Source organism: Lepidothrix coronata, unplaced genomic scaffold, assembly GCF_001604755.1.
Source record: "Lepidothrix coronata isolate B3197 unplaced genomic scaffold, Lepidothrix_coronata-1.0 Scaffold165, whole genome shotgun sequence".
NCBI classification, from domain to species: domain Eukaryota; kingdom Metazoa; phylum Chordata; class Aves; order Passeriformes; family Pipridae; genus Lepidothrix; species Lepidothrix coronata.
The window spans coordinates 899,574-919,203 of record NW_016690345.1 but is presented as its reverse complement, the minus strand read 5'-3'; the positions used below and the strand labels follow the sequence as shown (position 1 = coordinate 919,203).

Sequence of the window (19,630 nt, the reverse complement as noted above, 5' to 3'; positions counted from 1 at the left end):
AAACCATGCAGCATCTACTCCAGCCCGGGGCAGAATTCAGCAGATCCACAGATCTGTGTTTACGTTTCTAGGAGGAAAGATACTAAGTAGATAGTGTGGAGGCATTTAACTTCATAGTCTATGAGCTGCTGAGAAATCAATCTGTGTCTAAAACAAACAAGAGTATGTAGTGACAGGAGGGAATGGCTTCAAACTGACAGAGAGTAGGTTTAGACTGGACATGGGGAAGAAATTCTCCCCGTGAGGGTGGTAAGACTCTGGCACAGGTTGCCCAGAGAAGTTGTGGCTGTCTCATCCCTGGAAATGTTCAAGGCCAGATTCGATGGACTGAGCAGATCCGAGCAACCTGGTCTAGTGGAAGGTGTCCCTGTCCATGGCAGCAGGCTGGAATGAGATGATCTTTAAGGGTCCTTCCAACCCAAGCTGTTCTATGATTCCATGAAATTCAGAAAAGAAAAATCAGAGCGAAGATCAGGAAAAAATGCAGAACACGTGTCATTTTTCCTTGTGTAGCAACTCTGCCAAAGATGCAGGGCCCATGTGTGCAGGAACATTTGTATTTTAGAAACCATAAACCCCACTGGCACAGTAGGGAACAGCCTATGTTAGGCTGTACGCTTTAGGTGACATTATAATAAAAATCACCTTTCTCCTTTCAGTTTGCATGTTCTGCAAACTTGAGATCACTGACCTGCAACAGCGTTCAGAGAAGGTGCAAGTTCACCCCATGCTTGGGGGACTTTCCCATTGTCTTCCCAGTTCAGGCTGCCCAAGGGCCAGTGGGCTGTTGTTTATAAACCAGGGACTGTTGTTTATGGTCTGCTCCTGCCCATTCCAACTGAAAAAAGGTGCAAGTGTGACCATATCTACTCAGGCTGTTCCTAAGAATAAAAATAGCTGAGACAAAAATACTTCTTTAGAACAGGTTTTTGTTTTCCTGAACCTTTCTTTAGCAATCTCAGGATTACATATGACTTAATTTGCTCGTATACACTGCCTTAGAAAAACAAACACAAAACCACAAACCAAAAACAACCAAGCAACTCACCAAAAACAAAACCCTAAAATACTTCTTACATGGCTGTTACTAAAACCATAAAATCATTGACTTACAGAGTCATAAAAATGGGATTTATTGTACATTTCCTGTTCCAGCCAGGGTCTTGTTTCAGCTCCCTCAGGTACAAAAAACACAGGAGACTATTCTTTATTTTAATAATCTTTCAAGCTTCTCCATGGATGACTTGGAAGTAGCAAGGAAGAAGAAAAGGTTCTTTTAATTGCAGTCTTTCAGACTGCAATTTTTGGGGCTGTTTTTATTAGACAGCTCATTATTAACTGTCCCTTGCCCTCGGGGTCTGTATGCCTCCTAGAATAAATTTTTTCATATTAATATTTCCTCACATTACCTGTCTTCTGGAAGTCCCAGCAAAAAAAGGAAAAACATATTTGCCCAGTGTTTTGCATCCATCTTATGGGTAAAATTAATAGTGTGGCTAGGAAAATATGCTGCTTTATCTTTAAATATCAAGAAGCCTAACTAACATGCATTTCAAAGACAAAATTACGCCAATTCTGTTCAATATTGCATATTACAGGTTTTCAGTCTGTGCACACAGAAACACATACCTCTCCCATAGCAGTCTCATTTTGCAGGCTGATTTTGTTTGCTGCTTGGGATTTTTCCCAGATTTTTGTGGCCATGTCAGGGTTTACAGCTCCTCGATACTGAAGTTTGCTACCTGCAACGCTGATTTTCCACCTGGACATTGCAACATGGATCAGTGTTCCCGCATATTTATTGAAAGTGGTACGTGCTTCTCGGAGCACTCGGCCATTCTGAGGGCACCTAGAGCAGAAGACACAAAGCTGAACTTCCTGATGTGTCTTTGCCACCCTCCCTGAATCCTTCCAGCTCACTTTCAGTGCAGTATATTGTGCAAACCTGAGCTGAGAGATTCCAGTGGAGGAGAAGTGCTGCTCTTCCTTGTTTAGCTGGAATTACGATGCCCACAGCTCTCCTGACTCCGTGGTTTAGCAAGCATCAAGTACAGCAATGGACAGAACTCCCATCTTTTCTTTTGGGACAGCACATCTTAAATTTGGAGGCAGTAAAGGCACAGTTAGTTGGGCAGTACCCAGGGTCATGGACGTAGGACTGGGAAAGCATTTGCCCGTGTTTCAGAGCAAAGTAGCTCCATTTTCACTTAATTCCCCTGTTCCTCATAGTTCTGTGTTTATACACCAATTCCCCTGGGGCAAAGACAAAGAATGATTACAGTCACTTAACTGTACTGACTGAGATGTAATTAGTGTCCTGAAGGCAGTTCTTGCTCTTGCCTAGGTGGGGGGACCTGCTGCTGCATGGGAGGGGACACTGGGGAGGATGCTCAGCTGCTTTGCTTCCCAGCAGACAGTTTTTTCCTTTTTTTTTGTTTAAACTCTTGTTCACGAGTTTATGACACCCGAGATAGCCTCTGTGGTAGCATTATGTATAGATATTATAGATACTCCATTTCAATGCATTCAGTTCATTATTCCAATGTGACAAACTGTTGTACCCTATTACGATGCCCATGCATGTAACAGAAAATACATCCTTCCCTCCCACCCTGGCCCTGCTAGAGACACAACACCATCCACTGAGCCCTCTCCAAGCTACAATTACCTCCAGATGGAGTGTTTAAAAAAAAACAAACCAAACAACCCTGCAAAGTTCTATAATGCCCTGTACATTATGCAGCATTTCTAGTCTGGCCACTGCAGAAATAATTCGAGAGGTATGGCTTAAAGGCCATAACCACTCAGAATTTAATTCTATTAAACCATAAATTTACTGTTTCAGATTTACAACCTCTCTGGTTGCATGGCCAGAGCCTGCCTCTGCTGCTGCTTACCCAGATTTATTAGCAGTGTCCAGCAGCATTAAGCACCGAATCCCACCCGTGCCTAAAAATAAGCCCTGCACAAACAGCTGAGTTTTGCAGTCCCAGCCTAAAATTGCCAGGTGTTGAAACTCAGACTCACCGCTCGTTTCAGGGGGAGCTCATTGGGTTTGATGTGCCCCAGGATAAAGCATTACCTGTAACCAGAAGCCAAACCAGTTTGTGTGTATTTCTGTCGTGTTTTTAGCCGTTACCGGTAGGATCACAAAGGGCTCTGTATGGAAACCTCACACCAAATGTAGGAGAAGAAACACTGCCTTTCCTGACAGCTTCTGCTGACACACCTGCAGAGCCACGCAAGCAGCAGACACTCTAGAAAGTTGAAAACTATGAAACCGTAAGAACAATTTCACGTTAAGGAGCCCACCCAGACACACAGAAGTTTTCAACTCTCCCAGGGGAAGGTTCCCAGCTGCCTCACGGGAACGCCTCGCTCGCCCCTCGCTCCCTCAGACCCGGACAGAGGGAGCACACACGGCCGCTTTCCACAGGGGTAGCTCCTGGGTGCTTATTTTCAAACTTCACAACTCAGCTCCTCATCTCATTTCTGATTTATTGAAAAGATTTAAAGTGGGGCAGAGTTGCTGAGGCTGCAGCTGCTGCTGTGACTTTGTGAGGGTGTTCCATGCTTTGCCACTTTATTTTTACTTCCATGAGAGATATCAATAAGGGAGAAATAGGTGTAGAAAGATACTCAAAAATTAAGGAAGAGCTGGTGGTCTATAAGTATAAATCCACAAATTAGTTAAGTGTGAAGCCATTAGACATTAATAACCCACAGCCTAAAGTAGATCTTGTTCTTCTTTCAGCCCTTTGCAGCAGTCCACAGCATTCAGGATGTCCAGTGATTTACAGGACCTTCAAAGTATGCACCAGGCCATACTAGAGCTCTTCCCTCCCCCCTAAAACATGATTTGGGGAATATTTTGGGAACTTGGGGACTTTCAGATCATAGTTCTTCATCCCACACACACTTCAGTTGTGGCAGAATAAAATTTATGCCCAGGACATTAACATGCTTATCTCTCTGCAGTTGTATTCTCATGACATTAAGTATTTACTTTTAACTAAGAAATTAAAAAAAAAAAAAGTTAAAAAATAGGGTGAGGGGGTTGAGAACTAAATGTTTAAAGTTGCTTTACCTCTCTACTCAACAACCTTCCACAGCTCAAGTGAAACAGGAAAAAGCTAGTGGCATTTTCCCGGGAAATATTTATAGGTTTTAAGTGTGGCCATTTCGCTGTCCCTCCCCTAGTATTGCTTTCACAAGATCCATAAAACTAACCTCCCAACAAGCTTTTCTCAGGCTGGGGCATGTTGTTTGGGTTTTTTTCCCCCACATTTATAGACTGTTCCTACAATGCCGCTGCTTTTTCCCCCCTCCCTGACGCTACAGGCTTGCTTACTAAAATTGGAAACACATATCCTTTTTTAGCAATGTAGCTCACAAGCATACATACAAATATTTGCCAGTTTAACTGGGCAGGAATAAACCTGATCAAGGTTTTGTGACTTAGAAAAGCTAGTGTATTTTCCCTGCTCACCAAGGATTAATGAAATACTCGATGAGCCTGTCCTCTGTTCGCAGGGCTGTCAGTCACCACGCTGGAATCATTAGAATACAAGTTTAGAAAAAGTTATTTTCCAGTACCATGGGATTTTTTACTGGGAGCTTTCCTTAGGGAGAAGGCATTGCCTGCATTACATCCCAGCTCCAATGCTTTTGCAAACTACTCGTGCTCTCACAGCCCCGTCCCGCTTGACTCAAGGTTTTAAAATGGCCCTCAGTGGTTATCACTGCCTTTAATTTCACTCTCCCCTGCACTCTGGGGTCACTGAGTCCTTAACAGCATGTACACCTAGCAGCTGGAGTCCAGGGACCTCAGTGTTACACCAGAGGCTATGCCCTTACTCGCAGTTCTCTGTCCCCATCTCCTACCTGCAAAATTACGACACCAATACACAACTTCTCTTCTTTACCACTTGGATCTTCTGCCAGCAACTGGGATTTTGAGAAGCTCTGAGGTGATGTTGGTTTAAAATGCTCCAAGATCCTCCTTGAGAGGCATCTGATACCTATGGCAAATGTGCTAAGTGTCAGCTCTGCCAACAAAATCCACTACCACCAGCTGAAGAGACATTTAAAACAAATGAACTCTGATTCCACACACTCCTTAGCAAAGGGCTGTGACCACTTTCAACCAGTGCCTGCCCCACCATGGATTAGCCAGCGAACAATTAGTATTATATGATAAAATTCAGATACATTTTAACTGTCTTTTTGCTGGTTTCCCTCTGAGCTTTTACTAGATAAAAGTTAAAATATTTTCTTAGCACTTAATCAAAAATTGGTACGGAAATAGCAGTGCAATTATTCCCTTAATAAAGTTACCTCTAAAGGAAGTACCACAGGCTCAGCCCTCTGATTTGTTATCCAAAATAAAAAACTGCTGAGATGAACATTTTCACTTAACTGATCACTCAGCATCATTCCTGACATCTTCCACTTTAGACATACATGGAACTAAATCTAAACATCACACACCAGTATCTCTAGTGTTTTATAACAGAGTTGGTCCTGTCCAGTTCTGCTGACTCGGTCTTGGTAAACATGCTCATAGGAAGACACCTCGAAGTCTGACACTTGCAAGGATCCTTTATTTACAAATGATCCCAAAGCCAGGTAAGTTTGCTTCACATGGAGTGTGGAATAAAGAAGACACTTCAGGTGAAATTTTTAAATGCAATTCTGAAGTCTCTGAGAGATAATACAGATTTAACCCACAAAGTATCAAATGACTTCAGAGTCATAAAATGTAATCAGAGTCACTGAGCAATGTCCTTCCAATATTCTCTGAGCACTCTGTCACAAGCACTTTCCTCTCTTACCTCCCTTTTCAGTCCTCTTCTGTATCACCATGATTAGTTTAATCTTAATTTACAGTGCATTCGTTGTTTTACTTCTCTTTCTTTCATGTGACTATGCAAGGAATGGTTTCATTGTTGCTGAGTTCGTGTCCTTGCTGTTGTTAAAAAGACAATTGACTTTCTATTAGGAAATAATCCTGCTCTTGCCAAACACAAGACTTCTGTTTTCTGCATTGGCTGCCCACCGAGGTTCCCTCAAATTTAGCCAGACTCAAAGGCAAGGGCAGGGAGCACAAGAAGAGTTTGCAGGTAACCTGAAATAAAGCCTTTCCCATATTCCAGTTGCAACCTGAAGTGAGTCCTGACAAGACATGACAGTATGTGGTTAGTGGACAATGAACTGGATTTATGACCATCAGTGTTTAAAACACTCAGCTGTAACAGCTTTGCAGCTCACACCTGGACTCACAGGTGCCAGTCTAGTTTTTTTATTATTTACCTTTGTTTTTGTGAGAAGGTATTTTGTAAGATTACTATGATCACGAGCAAGGCAATAGCCTGGAAGCCTACACAAGAAACTATTCAAACACCGTTGCTTCACGTGAGGCTCAACATACGCTTTTCATTCTGATTTTAATCCTCACAGTTTCTCTTCCTGAATTACGTAAGACACACTGACACTATATCCAGTGAACAGGTCGTTTTGACCCAGCAGTGCTAGAAAAAGCATGACTAATAGCAAATGAATATGTTTTTGGATACAGGTCAGGGGGACATTTTGATTTTGTTATCAGTTGGTACAAATATTTACAGACTTCGTAACATGACAAATAGCAAAAAGTATAAAAGGACTGGTCAATTCAAGCAAAAAAACTTCTGCCGTTTCAGGGGAAGATTTACCTTCACCACAAAGATGATTCAAAAATTCTACTTAAAGAAAGATATAGGAAGAACTCTATTATTTTTGAAAATGGTTATTTGACAACACTGAAAGCAGTGGTTCTCATCCATGAAACCCAATCAAATGGGTGTAGCTGCCATTTAAATTACCTTGCTTAGCACTGCCAGCCATGTCCACGTTTCAGGGTTAGCCTCAGGCCTTGGAATAGCCACAAGGATTGAAATGGAAGGAGTTTTCCTGTATTCTTTCAGTCCTCGATTTATCAGCCCAATTTAGTAGAGAATACAACTGCATTAAATTACTTCTATAGTATCCAAAATGCATTACAGCATTAAAAGACACCTGAATTAGAATGTGAGAACAATTTGAAGCCTGTGTCTAAAAAAAACCTTTTACTGATTCAACAGGTTAATTTGCTACACCTAAAAACCTAGCTTTGAGTTTGATTCAGCTCGAGGGAACAATTCACCAATAAAATGTTACAGCATCAGTTCAGACATACCCGAACTTACAGAATTTATAAGTTACTGGTAAATAATAGACGGTTCACTCTTCAGTATGAATCACAATGCTGAATCCCAGGACCAGGGAAACTTTTGGCAAAAATGCAGTTTGGACACAAGGCATATTTACTTATGGTCCAGAATTCTTGAATCTGGAATGAATAAGCTCTGAAGTCATACAAGCCCATGATGACCTGCTGGAGAAGGCTCATATCTGTCCTCAAATCACCAGCCTTGTTTCAAAATTTTCTGGGGAGAAAGAATGCCATTCTCCAGTGCATCAAAACTAGTATAGTCCAAGCATCAAGTTTGGTTACCGATTCCTTTTCCTATATAGAAAACAAATTGCTACAGCAAAAAAAGGTTTAAAAGGAGCCCTTTTTTCCAATGGTAATCTTTTGTCTTGACAGACATCTTTTTTAACTATAAAAATAGTTTTCTGGGCAGCAACAGGACATTCTTCTTCCACACTCTAACAGGGCAGAGAGCCCTCCCCCACAGATTAGACATTTGATCCAAACTGACTCCATATGGGACTAGCTCAGCCCAGCCGTCTGTGCTCCAGGCTCCAGGAATTACAAACACATCTGGAAATGCACAAAAGGCCACCTGAGATGACTTGACATACAATGGCAACAGCTGAATTTACTAAGCTGTGGACATGGTGTTGCAAGCTCCAGAGGGAGAATTCCTTCTCTACCTTCTTCCCCAATAAACTTGGCTTACCGGGTTTATGGCAGATTGTGCAGTGCATGAACACAGCTTGCCTTGAGGACTGTGCTTGATGTGCTCTGCCTTCCACAAACAGGCTGAACCCTAAATAGCGCTGCAATACCTCAGCTGAAACCAGAAACAACAGAAATGCAGCAGGAACCAAGTAAGGACGCCCTCCCACCCCAACTCAAACACGGATGAGTCCATGATTCTCCCCCAACTCCCCTGTTCTTCCGTTTGGTTCTGAGCTTGCCCAGCTTCCTGCAGGAAGGGCAGCTGAAAAGGCATCACCTCAGAGATCTGTGTGCCAGACACCACATATATGTAAAGGGTCCCACAGAAACTACCGAGTCTGAAAGGCTCATGACTAAATCTAATCCAGTTGTGTCAGAAGCAGCTTCTTGCAGAGACACTGTCCTCATCACCTATTTGTCAGTGATTACCTCTGTTCTAGGCTTGGTTCTGTAACACCTCAAACAGTGGAAAGCCGACAGGGATCCAAGGTAAACAGACACATACAATCGCTCTGCACTTAAAAAGATTAAAGACACAAAATAGGTTATTTCTTAAACTTGAGTTTTTCAAGAGTCCATCTTGAAAATAGGCATTGTTTTTCCACAAAAGGCTACATTACAATCAAAATCTTAATTGAAATCAGGACATTTGAATGTATTAGATTATAAATATTACAGAATAGAACTCCTAAGTCTTGCATTCAACCTAATTTCTTTATGAACAAACTTATTCATTATGCTACTAAATTATCAATCTAAAAACAGTTCCATGGTTATAACATAAAATGCATAATTAGGAAAAATATAGATGTACTGTCTTACTTCCTTAGGACAATTTTATTCCAGTACTTTTTTCCTCTGGACAGAGGAAGCTATTGTAACTGAGCACACAACAGCTCTTTCATAATAGAAAAAGTTACCAGCATGCACAGAAGTTGCACCAAGAACAGGGGCTCTGTACAATGTCCAGAGCCTGTTGAGGAACACACAACTTTTATATGCTGGGGATTACAGAGCACAACCATCTGGTCAGCTTTCAGGCTAAATGAGCCCACACTATCCTGCAGGCCAATTTGCACGACTGATAAAAAAAAAAAGGCCTATTATACATCTGTCTCAGTCATGCCTGATGTTACGGTGTTAGCAACACTCGCCTGTTCCAGGATTATTTCAAGTTTTGTACTTTAACAATACACATTCCTGTGGGTACACCCAGCATCGCTACGGACTGTATAAATGCTGCTCTCACTTCACTGTGTAAAAGTAAGATTTAAAGGATAATGGCACTAAACTGACACTTTTTACATTGTTTTTAATTCCTTCTTCCAACTTTTTACAAGATTCACTATCGCAGAAGCCAAAAGGTGAAGGATTAAAAGAAGTCTTCACATAAAAGCTCTAAGGATTGATATTTAATGAACTGTGAGATGTAAATCAATGCACAACAGCACATCTTAAGCTTAAAATACTAGGATAACATTTATATTAAAAATAATTCACCTACGGATAATACAGTCTAGTGTTTATTGTATGTTATGGAAGGTACACTTGAATTTCAAAAATTTAAAACATATAAAAAGTGGTTAAGGACTAACATGTTATCAACATGTGATAAATGTGTAAGAATGTTTATTATACAGCAGGGTACAATGGTAGTGTTAATGCCAACAGGGCACCACAGAAGTTAGTTTAAAAAAAATTTCCACTATGCTTTATACAAACACCACCACTTGCTGTTGTTTAAGAGTATCGGGAGAGGATCTCTGTCTGTAGGATAAGCAGTCCTATAACGTTTTTAATGTTAGATAGTGTCATAGTACGTAGATCGGTGAAGGTTTCAAAATAAAACTAGAAATGCTGTAATTACTTCACAGAAATGCACATCCAATATTTGTTTTCAATAAGAACAATAGGTACAAGATTATAACTCTCCCTATATGAAATAATTTACACACAGATGAAAGCTACACTATCTAAAATAATCACTAAATACATTTTTCTTCTGGGAAATAAACAAGCAATTTTTGTTTTGCATGATCAATATCAAAAAACATATAGCAGAAGTAGTATTTTTAAAACATAACTGATGCTCTAAAGTTAAAAAAAAAAAAAAAAGGAAGAAATGAGAAAAAAGATTTTCCATGAATGTGCAACCTAAAATCAACCAAGCTTATATCGTAGTACAACCATATTAAGAAACCACTGATCAGGAATACAACTTTATGGAAAAAGTTTATAATTCACAAAAACTGTTCATCAGGCCATAAAGTAAAATAGCTCCACAGTTTACAGATCAAACTGAGGCCACATAGATGCGTGCGTGCTATGTCTTATCTCCAGTGAGTAGATACTTAGGCAGAGGATGTGACACTTTGTTTGTAGACAGCGTGGTATGCATTTCTCAGCAAGACGTAAGGGAAACAAGACTCCAAGAGATCCATTGTCAGGAATGGAGACTCCTGCACAATCTGAAAAATACCAGAAACACAAGGTTTTGCAGAACACCTTTTACTGCCTGCTGCTGATAATCTATTCTGAAGTAGATACTTCTGGCCTGCAGTAACCACCCACATGTTTCAAGGCAGAAATAAATAGAACAAAGTTTAAAATGTAGGGGAGAAACACTGCTATAAATGCACCACTTCTAAAAGCTTTCCTGTATATGCAGTCATCTCCCGAGAGATACAGAACACTGAAAGGAAACCTCTGAACGCTGGTTCTTTAATGTGAAATTTCATTTTAGTGTTGCATGTGCTAAGTGAACAGTGACAGTGATCTGAACAACACGATACAATGTTTTAGGCAACAAAGGACAACAGCAAAAACGTGTGTATGCGTTTGGAGGAACGAGAAAAAAAAAATCCTGAACCTTGAAATGCCAGGAAGGAGGACACTAAAAATGATTTCTACTGGTCTGGGAGCTGCAACACTCAAGGTGACACCCAAAAACCCCTGGCTGAATGATGCAACGTGAAGCCTATTCCTTCAGTTAGCAGCAGAACACAGAAATGCTCACCATGTCTAGTAGTAGGTAAACAGATTCTCTGTTTCTTGTAGTAGTTTTGTCCGTCTCCTGGCCAATCTTCAGCAGACTGGATGATGCAAGCTACGTAAAACGAGGATTTCAAAGCAATAAATAAAACAGTGCATTGATGGGCTTCTGCTATTTTGTTACACACAGCCAAGGGACTCTGAGCTGTACTAATAATGACCAAGGAAAGTAATCCTGAGCACAGGAACCACTGGGCTTTAGCCTCAGTGAGCCGTATTTGTCTATTCCTAGCAGTGATATGTGCTATTTCAACACAAAAGGCAAATTAATTTATTGCAGAGAATTTTTAATTGTAATCATTGGTTACCAATTATAAAGCCTACTGAAATTAATGACAGAACTTCCATGGGATCGAGGTCTGACTCCTCTGTCCTTTCCAATATACGTATTTCCAATTGCATATTTCCAATATACATATCGACTCACTGCATTTTTGTAAGATATAAAGTGATCGAAGTTTTAACTGCTTGAAATTGTACCCATTTTGATACAGAAGGAAAAGCTAAATTTTACTGCCTGAGCATTAAAGAAATGTCATCCTAACTGTAAATTAATAATATTTCATCAAACCACGAGCAACCTATTTTCCTAGTTTTAGAAGGCATCCTAGAAACTTCTAACATGCACTTAGGTATTTACAACCTCAGGATCACAGAAAACAGTAAAATACTTGATTTACAGATGCCTTGATACTTCATGATTTCATGCCTTACAGAAATTTGAAAAAAAAAAACCCCTTCCCACTTTCAGATGTACAATCATCATTTATGCCCTCACACCACGAACTGGCAATGTGTCTAAACCACATGTTTACCAGAAATGGATTTAAATTAGAGCACTAAGTTTAAAAATCTAAATCAATATTCCTCTTGAACAAATTCTGTCATGAATCAATTTGTAATGTGAAGTCAGTATACACACTTCAAAAGATGCTTGGTACGTACTCATCAGCATCAAACGGCCTCCTAAGTTCCTTCCATATTTAATTAACTTGGACAGGAAAGCAGATCATCTCCAGCACTACATTCTTAACTCGAGAGAAATGTGAATTTCTTTCAGACTAACAGTAAGTGATACATAAAAGGTGCTAGAAAAGAAAGATTAACAAAATATCTAACTATCAAGTCGTGGTCTGTGCAGTAAAAGCAGCGGTCTGAAAGCAGTCCATGAACAGTAAAAAAATGCAAACCTCATACCAAAAGTGTTTTCATCTCACGAAACTATACTGGTTTCCTTCACTTGTCAAATGTATGCAACTTGATACAACTATTTCTCTTTAATCTTTCACAGCCAGTAGTTGCATTAGACAAGGTCAATGGCCATAAGGTTTCTTCCTGTTTTACAAAATGCAGTGAATTTCCAGAAGTGAAAAATTCTTTTAATTAAAAAAAAAAAAAAAAAAAAAAAAATTGTTTCTGTTTTGTTCTGGTTACAGAAAGTTATCTAAAATAAGGAGGGAAGGGTTATTTTTTCCCCATTTCAGTGCCAAACAAACAAACAAAAAAAATCAAGAACCACTCAAAATCAGTCGCAATTTTTAAAAATTTAAGTGAAGCTGCTGTTTTAGCCTCTAGTTTCTGTTTTAGCCTCTAGTATTGGCTAATTAAGAGCCACTTTAAAAATTCAATTTCTGCTCAAGCAGCACACCAAAATGTATTTAAAACACATCACCATCACCTGAGGGCTTTTGATTTTTTTTTTAAGCATCACTAAGGATTTCAGCAGCTTTCATCTTCAACCTACATTGAAGCATAAAAAAATTGTTCTTCCCAACTAGCTCTGTTACGTGCTGCTACCTGGCAGTTCATGTTTAAGAAGGGCAGGCACGTCAAAAGGGACAGCACAAGAGCCATTCTGGAGTTTATTTTGCTTTTTCAAAGAAGGCAACTGAAGTGCCTAACTTCATGGGAAAAGTCTGCTAGACAGAATCCTGATTTCATATGCACTGCACATTTCTTTTTCCAGTCGTGGGTCATGCAGTGTGAGAGATGGTATGTGCTAAAATACTAAAGACTGTACTGAAAAAAAAATTATGACACCTGCACCGATTTGCTCCTGTTGCTTTCCAACATCACACGTAGCTGACTATAAAGAACTACTGCTCAATTTAATCTGTGTATAGATCTGTATTAACATGCTTCTCTCTTGTGCAACAAAAGCAGATTTCTATGAAATCAGCTGCATTGCAACTCAAATCAACAGCACATTTTAACAATTAGAAATAAAGTTATACATACAGCCAAAAATTCTTTAAGACGGTCTTCAATGCTTCCCTTGTGGATGGTAAATAAAGCTGCAGCAATCTGGTTGATAGCTTTTGCCAAGCAGTGAATGTTGTTGCAATGCCCTGATCAAAAACATAGGCAAATTACCTCAGCATCGTGTTTGAAAATGACAGTATTCCTTGGAAAACATCACCAAAGAGACTTGTCACAACTGAGGAAGAACACTTTGCATCTTACGCAGAGGGAGCAAAGCACTCTTGCACACTGAACTTGCCACCAGAAGCGCTGATCTCCCTTCCAAATGGTCACAACAACCTGACAAAGATCCCCTGGCTTTCAGAAATAAGGGAAAGGAATATATTGGAAGTTTATCTGGTTTCCTACAAAAGAGTATTAACACTTGACTGGGCTAAAAGACAGATGCAAGCAGGACTTTTTCAAGCTGATTGACCATTTCTTTCCCTCCTCTGTGTAAATGAGGAAGTCCTCATGCCCAGACAGTATTCTCCCAAGAGGTCTAAAGGCACTCGAGCAAAACTGTTGAATTGCTAATTGCCATACATAACATCTTGCCTAAAATTCACCCAGGCTTCAGAGCCCTGGAAGGTGATTACGTGACACCAGTTTTCAAAAAGAGCAGATGAACTGCTCCTCAGTAAGCCTGGAGTCTCTTCTAGAGGCAAATTAAGTCAAATCTACCACTTTACAACAAAATTAACAAGACATTTGGGCAAGTATCTTGGGGAAATGCTAACATATGAGAAGGAGTGGTCTTTGAAGGGGTTAACAAGTACTCAAGCATGCAAACACTGCTGACTCTTACCAATTCTTTTTGACCATTGTTGAGCACTGAGCTAATTTTTTCATTCAGTCATTTATCATAACTCCAATTTTCATGCTTGAATAGCGAGGTCAGCTGGACCCCATCACTCCACATGAGAAAAATCCATTTTTCCCCATGCATATCACTATGAAATTACTTCAAATTAATTGTATCTGTCATTTCATTACCCAATTTACTCAGTATTGTAATAACTCTCTGCAGCTTTTCACTCCTCTAATACCCTCAATAACTTTACATGATACAAAAATTTTCTCATCCCACTCTTCAGCCCCCCATTCAGGTTGGTATATGGATATGCTGACTAGTAGGTCCCAGTGAAGATCCCTGTGGATCTCCGCCAGCAGGCCCCAAAAATTGATACTCCTACTCTTATTTTTATGTGAACATTAGTCAAGAACATCTGTTCTGCTTAATTCTGATTTAAATTCGTATTTGTTTTTGAAGAGACTTGTTTGGTTTCTTTTTTTTAAGTGACTTCATGTCTCTGGCTGTAGAAAAAGCATCGGCCAGGGAATTCAGAAGAGGAACTGTTGCCTTCCAACCTGCAACAGGTTTCAAGTATTTAGAAAAGGCTATGGCTCTTGCAGACTAGTGTTCTACTCCAGCCTCTAGTTGCCAAATTAGCCCTCTAGCCTGGTATTTGATTAGCAGTTCAGATTCCTTACTGGGAACAAAAGTAAAAGTCTGTCAGTGTTTGAGCCTTTATCTGGAACTAGTGGAAGAAACAGACTTGATCTTGAAGAAGGCAGAGGGAATGCAGACAATGCTACAGCTGTCCAAGCACTGTCTGTATTTGGGAGATATCTCTTGCCAGATTAGAAACCTGAAACTCCTTCAAATCTGTGACTTGTTGATGGATAAATTCAGGATTTGTCCCAGGAATTTACTTCATAAAAAGCAGCATTTATTAAGTTCACATTCTGGAAATAGCATTTATACTGTTTCAAGCCAGATGTTTTACAATAAGAGTAGAACACAAGAAAAAAAGTAGTATTATGCAAGGAAGGCAGGAATGACAAGGTCTATTCTGTTTGTTCAGTTATTTTTGTAGAGTGAACATTTTTTATATGTATTCCTTTTGCCAGACTCTTTTCCTCTCAATAAAAGAACCCACTCAGTAAAGAATTATGCAACGCAGAGGTCACGTCTCACAAAATCAGTACCAACTCCTAATACAGGCTTATTTGAGTTCTAGATGGAACTTCTCCCCAGTCAACACTTTCTTTCATGCCATCTTATTAACTGGACTTACTTTAAGAACTCACAAGGCTTCGCCTGACTTCACGTTAAGAGTTATTTAATGGAAATGAGACCACGTAAACTAGAATATTTAAGCTACGTGGTACAAAACAAGTAGAAGATAAGAATGATCTGTTGTTTCAGCCTGCTAAGAACCTGAGGAAAAAGAATGCAAAGACCAGTAGAAATACTATGGGAGTGCAGATAACATGAAACAACTCTGCAGGTTACAGATTGTTCTTCCCACTCATAGGGAAAAGCTGTTAACTTGAAAACTTGTAACTTTTCAAATCAATGTTCAAGTTCTGCTCATTTCACCAGATTTATCCAATTTTTTCCACAACTGGAAAAGGCCACACTGTCTTTTTAAAATGAAACTACAGTTAACAGATCCCTAATCTCTCAAAACTGAACAGAAGGCTGCCATTTAAAACAATCATCTTGGGTCTCTCAAAAAACGTGATTTGCATACCACACTAGGTGATACAGAAAACTTTCAGAATTTTTGGTATTTTTCTGCTACTTTAAACTTTCAGAAGTCAGTTTACACTTATTTTGTGAGTTACAATTTTGAGCAGATTAAAAATAATGCAACTTGAAAAAAATAATTGGAGAAAACATGCTGTACCCAGTAAATGGATGCAGAATAAACGTGGTCTTTTGTGCGAGTCAGGCTACACATCACAAAGGAAATAGCTTGGACAGTTGAAAGGTGATTTTTATATGTGTTGGAACAGTTTGTCAGTGTTTTTTAAACTTAATTTTGTCAGCGTGAGAACTTTTTTTGTGGATTATATGCAAAGAATTTCCTTGAGGCAAAGATTATTTTTTTAAATAAGAAAGTTGAACTACTGTGTAGGAAATCTGTTCACAGTTTACACCTTCCAGATTCTGTTTCCAAAACCTCATGCTTGGTCATACAAACAGCATATTAAATATAGAAAAGACACCTTGTATGACTGGCCCAAAGCCAATGTAAACATTATAGTCTAAGTATTATGTTTTAATAGAGACTGTATTATTACATAATAAGTCTCACGCTAATTAATGCAGAATTTGTGCTCCAGCAATTCCACATGTTAGGACAAGATTGCCCCCTACAGTATCTGAACTATTCTGAAAATTTCAAGCACAAAACTGCTTTTTTATAGAAAGTTACGTCAAACGAGAGTTTAAGCAAACGCTATTTAAACTACTTTCAGAAGAACTTGACTAGATTAGGGCTAACTGATCTTTAAATTTTGGTTACTATGAAATCTAATTAAATATTCAAAGCAAATGTATTCAAGATACTACCAGGACTATTGTGAAGAGAGCATTCACAGCAAATATTGAGATGACTCTCAATACAGACTCCACATTACCTTCGATGGCAGGGCTGTACTGAGACATCACATTACTCGCCAAAGTCGGCAAGGAGACAGCCACGAAGACCATGAGAAGGCAAGCAATTTTATATTCTTCTTCTGGACTTATGTTTTCTAAAAAGAAAAATAACGAAGTTCTTTCATTAAAAGAAGTAACCTTGAAATATTTCCTTTCGACTGCAGGTAGATTAGAATGGAAAATGTTCAACCGAACCGAAATTTGAACCCCAAACCAACAAAACGTTTGTACTGTGAAAGGATGAGTATGATGTCAGTCTTGCCAAAAGACACAGGGTGGAGCTGCAAAATGTCCAGTCTGATATCTATGAGAACAAAGGGAAGCCAGTGCCACCCCCTCACTTTTAACCATTTAGTTACTAAGACTTTATCATGCTGAGCAGAATAGTCATCTTTTCATGCTGATGCAAACCCAGTTATTGCTCAGAGGTGAGGAGGGCTTTTCTTGCACTCTCCCTTTGGCAAATGAACAGAGAGTGACAGTGAACTCACCTCAAATCCCACAAAACCTTGTGCTTTCAAAAATAGCAGCATCATCACACATTAGTGTAAGATTAATTTAAACAAAGTCAACCACTGGTGACATACAAGAACTTGTCTCTATGCAAGCTGAATTACTAAAAGCAAAATATTTCAAACTGCAAAGGTAAGCATCAAAATACAAGATCATAAACAGTCATGAGAACATACAGACATTCCCCTCTCTTGTTCACCCAGCTAAACATTTCACCGCAATAAAAATAAACCATTTAAAATGCCCTTTTTGATACCAGGTATCTTACAAAGATATACTTCTGTATATATACATTATATACTTTCTGTATACATATAACAACACCTTGGGTTGTGGGTTTTTTTGAGGTGCACAAAGAAATTGTGCTTGACACTGAAGTTCAAATACTGAAATGCCCCTCAGAATTATCCGTATTTTCCTCCTAAAATAACTACTATTAAAGCAAGAAAAAACAACTCAGCATTTAAAAAAGTCATGATCTGATTATAACAGTAAATATCCATAACACACAGAGGAAAAAAAGCAATTAAATGCTCAGTAAGGAAGATACAGAAAAAAGCTGAAGACTGTCAAAAAGCACTTAGGAGTCTTAATTCATGTCTTTGAACATGCCAGAATAAACAAAACTAAAAAGCTTGGACAGCAGTGCCTTAAAGCAAATAAGAGGAAGCACTATACATGTTGGAGCATTAACATGTTTATTTTCCCATGTTTTTCCTTTGCAAGCTCCATGTTAACACTTGTATAACACACTGGTAACAGTGTTGTGAGATTCATGCAGCACATTCAGCTGACATTTCAACTCCTAACACTTCCTTAGGTGACAGGTTTGTTACAGATCTGTGTCACAGAACTGATCTGTAGCTGTTCACAAGACATTGCCATTAAATGACAGGAGTTTTCACCATTAAACTCCTTCAGCATCTGCCCCTTATTCTTTTCTAGGCCAACAAGTCAATTCATGTGTCTTTCAAAAGTTTCTCAAGCTAATGATCAGCAGGCAGCAGGCACAAATAATTCATGTTCTTATGCCATTTATGAAGTTCATTGAAGGAATACAAAGGCCTCAAGATACACAAGTTTCCTCCTAGCACTGTAAACACTTCTATGCCTGGGTACATTTACTTTTCTGCTCCATCACTTTTTTTTTTTTTAACATTTGTCCTTTTTTAATTGGAACTTCTTACCTGATTTTTGGGAAGACAGTGCTACAACCAAGGCAGGATCAATCTCACAGGGCAATCCAGCAGCTGATGACAGTTCATATACATTCATTGCCACCTGAGGCAAGAACAAAGACAACACTGAATGCTTTTGTGTAAAGATGATGAAGCACAGTTTTGCTGTCATGTTTAAAATGTTCATGTTAAAGTTTAGGGCACTAAGGAATTTCAGAGATTTGGCAAAAATAAGATAGAGACTCTAGATTTTGTTTGTTTCTAACCTACACTGAGCAGCTTGGTCAGTACTTTGTGCACCAGATTGTAATTTCTGTGTGTCAAGACAAACAAAGCCTGTATACTTTCCTACATTACCTCCAAAGAAAACACCCTGACTTCCAATTAGCTCTTTCTACATCTTTCTTTAATGTTCAAAAGAAACTAACATATATTCTCTACCAGATCTAAAGCATCAGCTCACATCTGCAAATAAAGCATTTTTAAACAAAAGCAAAAAGTCACAACTTGGTGAAACAGAGAGAGGCAGAAATCTCACAACATTCAAATTTCAGACAGATTCAGTGTTCAGAGATTTCAAGCACCAAGAATGAGACTCCACGTGCCCCTAACATTGGGAGGAACCAAGAACATCTTGAAATGTATTCCATTTTCCAGCCTATCCCGGGATGTATCTTTTATTACCATTGACCAGCATTCAACACTGTTGTTTTCTTCTCTTTCCATTTATTATTTTGACAAAGTTTCTGAAACCATAGTTCAGACGAACCTCTGCAAAAACAGGTCTACACCACATAAAAAGGACTACAGGAAGCACTAGCAATGTGTCATACTGCCATTAATATCTGAGAATTTTACACTTTGCCCATAAATTGTCATGTACAGTTGAGCAGCTCCTCGTAGCAAACGTTGTGCAGACTATCCTTATTTGTGTGCTCCAGGCTGGCATTTGGACAAGGTTCACAGCCAACAGGTTAAAAAGAATCAATAGAATCATAAAACAGTTGGAAGAGACCTTAAAGATCATCTTGTTCCAACCCCCTGCCGTGGGCAGGGACACCTTCAACTAGACCAGGTTGCTCCAAGCCCCGTCCAACCTGGCCTTGGACACTGACAGGGGTGGGGATCCACAGCTTCTCAGGGCAACCTGTGCCAGGGCCTCACCACTCTCGCAGGAAAGAATTTTTTCTTAAAATCCAATCTAAATCTACTCTCAGTCTGAAGCCATTCTGCCTTGTCCTGTCACTA

General features: G+C 39.3%; 1 protein-coding gene and 1 long non-coding RNA gene across 5 annotated transcripts in view; both read right to left on the bottom strand.

Moving 5' to 3' along the window:
- Nucleotides 1–695: 695 nt before the first annotated feature.
- On the bottom strand, nt 696–7,923 carry LOC108504487. The gene is made up of 5 exons (XR_001877134.1): nt 5,835–7,923; nt 4,885–5,021; nt 1,946–3,257; nt 1,630–1,849; nt 696–897 (listed from the first exon to the last, which is right to left on the bottom strand). It is a non-coding gene; the product is annotated as an uncharacterized LOC108504487 (long non-coding RNA).
- Nucleotides 7,924–9,335: 1,412 nt separating this feature from the next.
- Nucleotides 9,336–19,630, bottom strand: part of NCKAP1 (NCK associated protein 1) — a 59,255-nt gene continuing 48,960 nt past the window's right edge. For 3 of the 4 annotated variants that reach the window (XM_017829527.1, XM_017829526.1, XM_017829529.1), the window contains 5 exons: nt 18,392–18,485; nt 16,670–16,786; nt 13,235–13,344; nt 10,962–11,051; nt 9,336–10,413 (listed from right to left, as the gene is read on the bottom strand). In XM_017829527.1, the coding sequence (XP_017685016.1) occupies nt 10,297–10,413; nt 10,962–11,051; nt 13,235–13,344; nt 16,670–16,786; nt 18,392–18,485 (528 nt within the window). In that variant the 3' untranslated portion in view covers nt 9,336–10,296. The remainder of the gene's footprint in view (nt 10,414–10,961; nt 11,052–13,234; nt 13,345–16,669; nt 16,787–18,391; nt 18,486–19,630) is intronic. The other variant, XM_017829528.1, reaches the window with a different exon arrangement.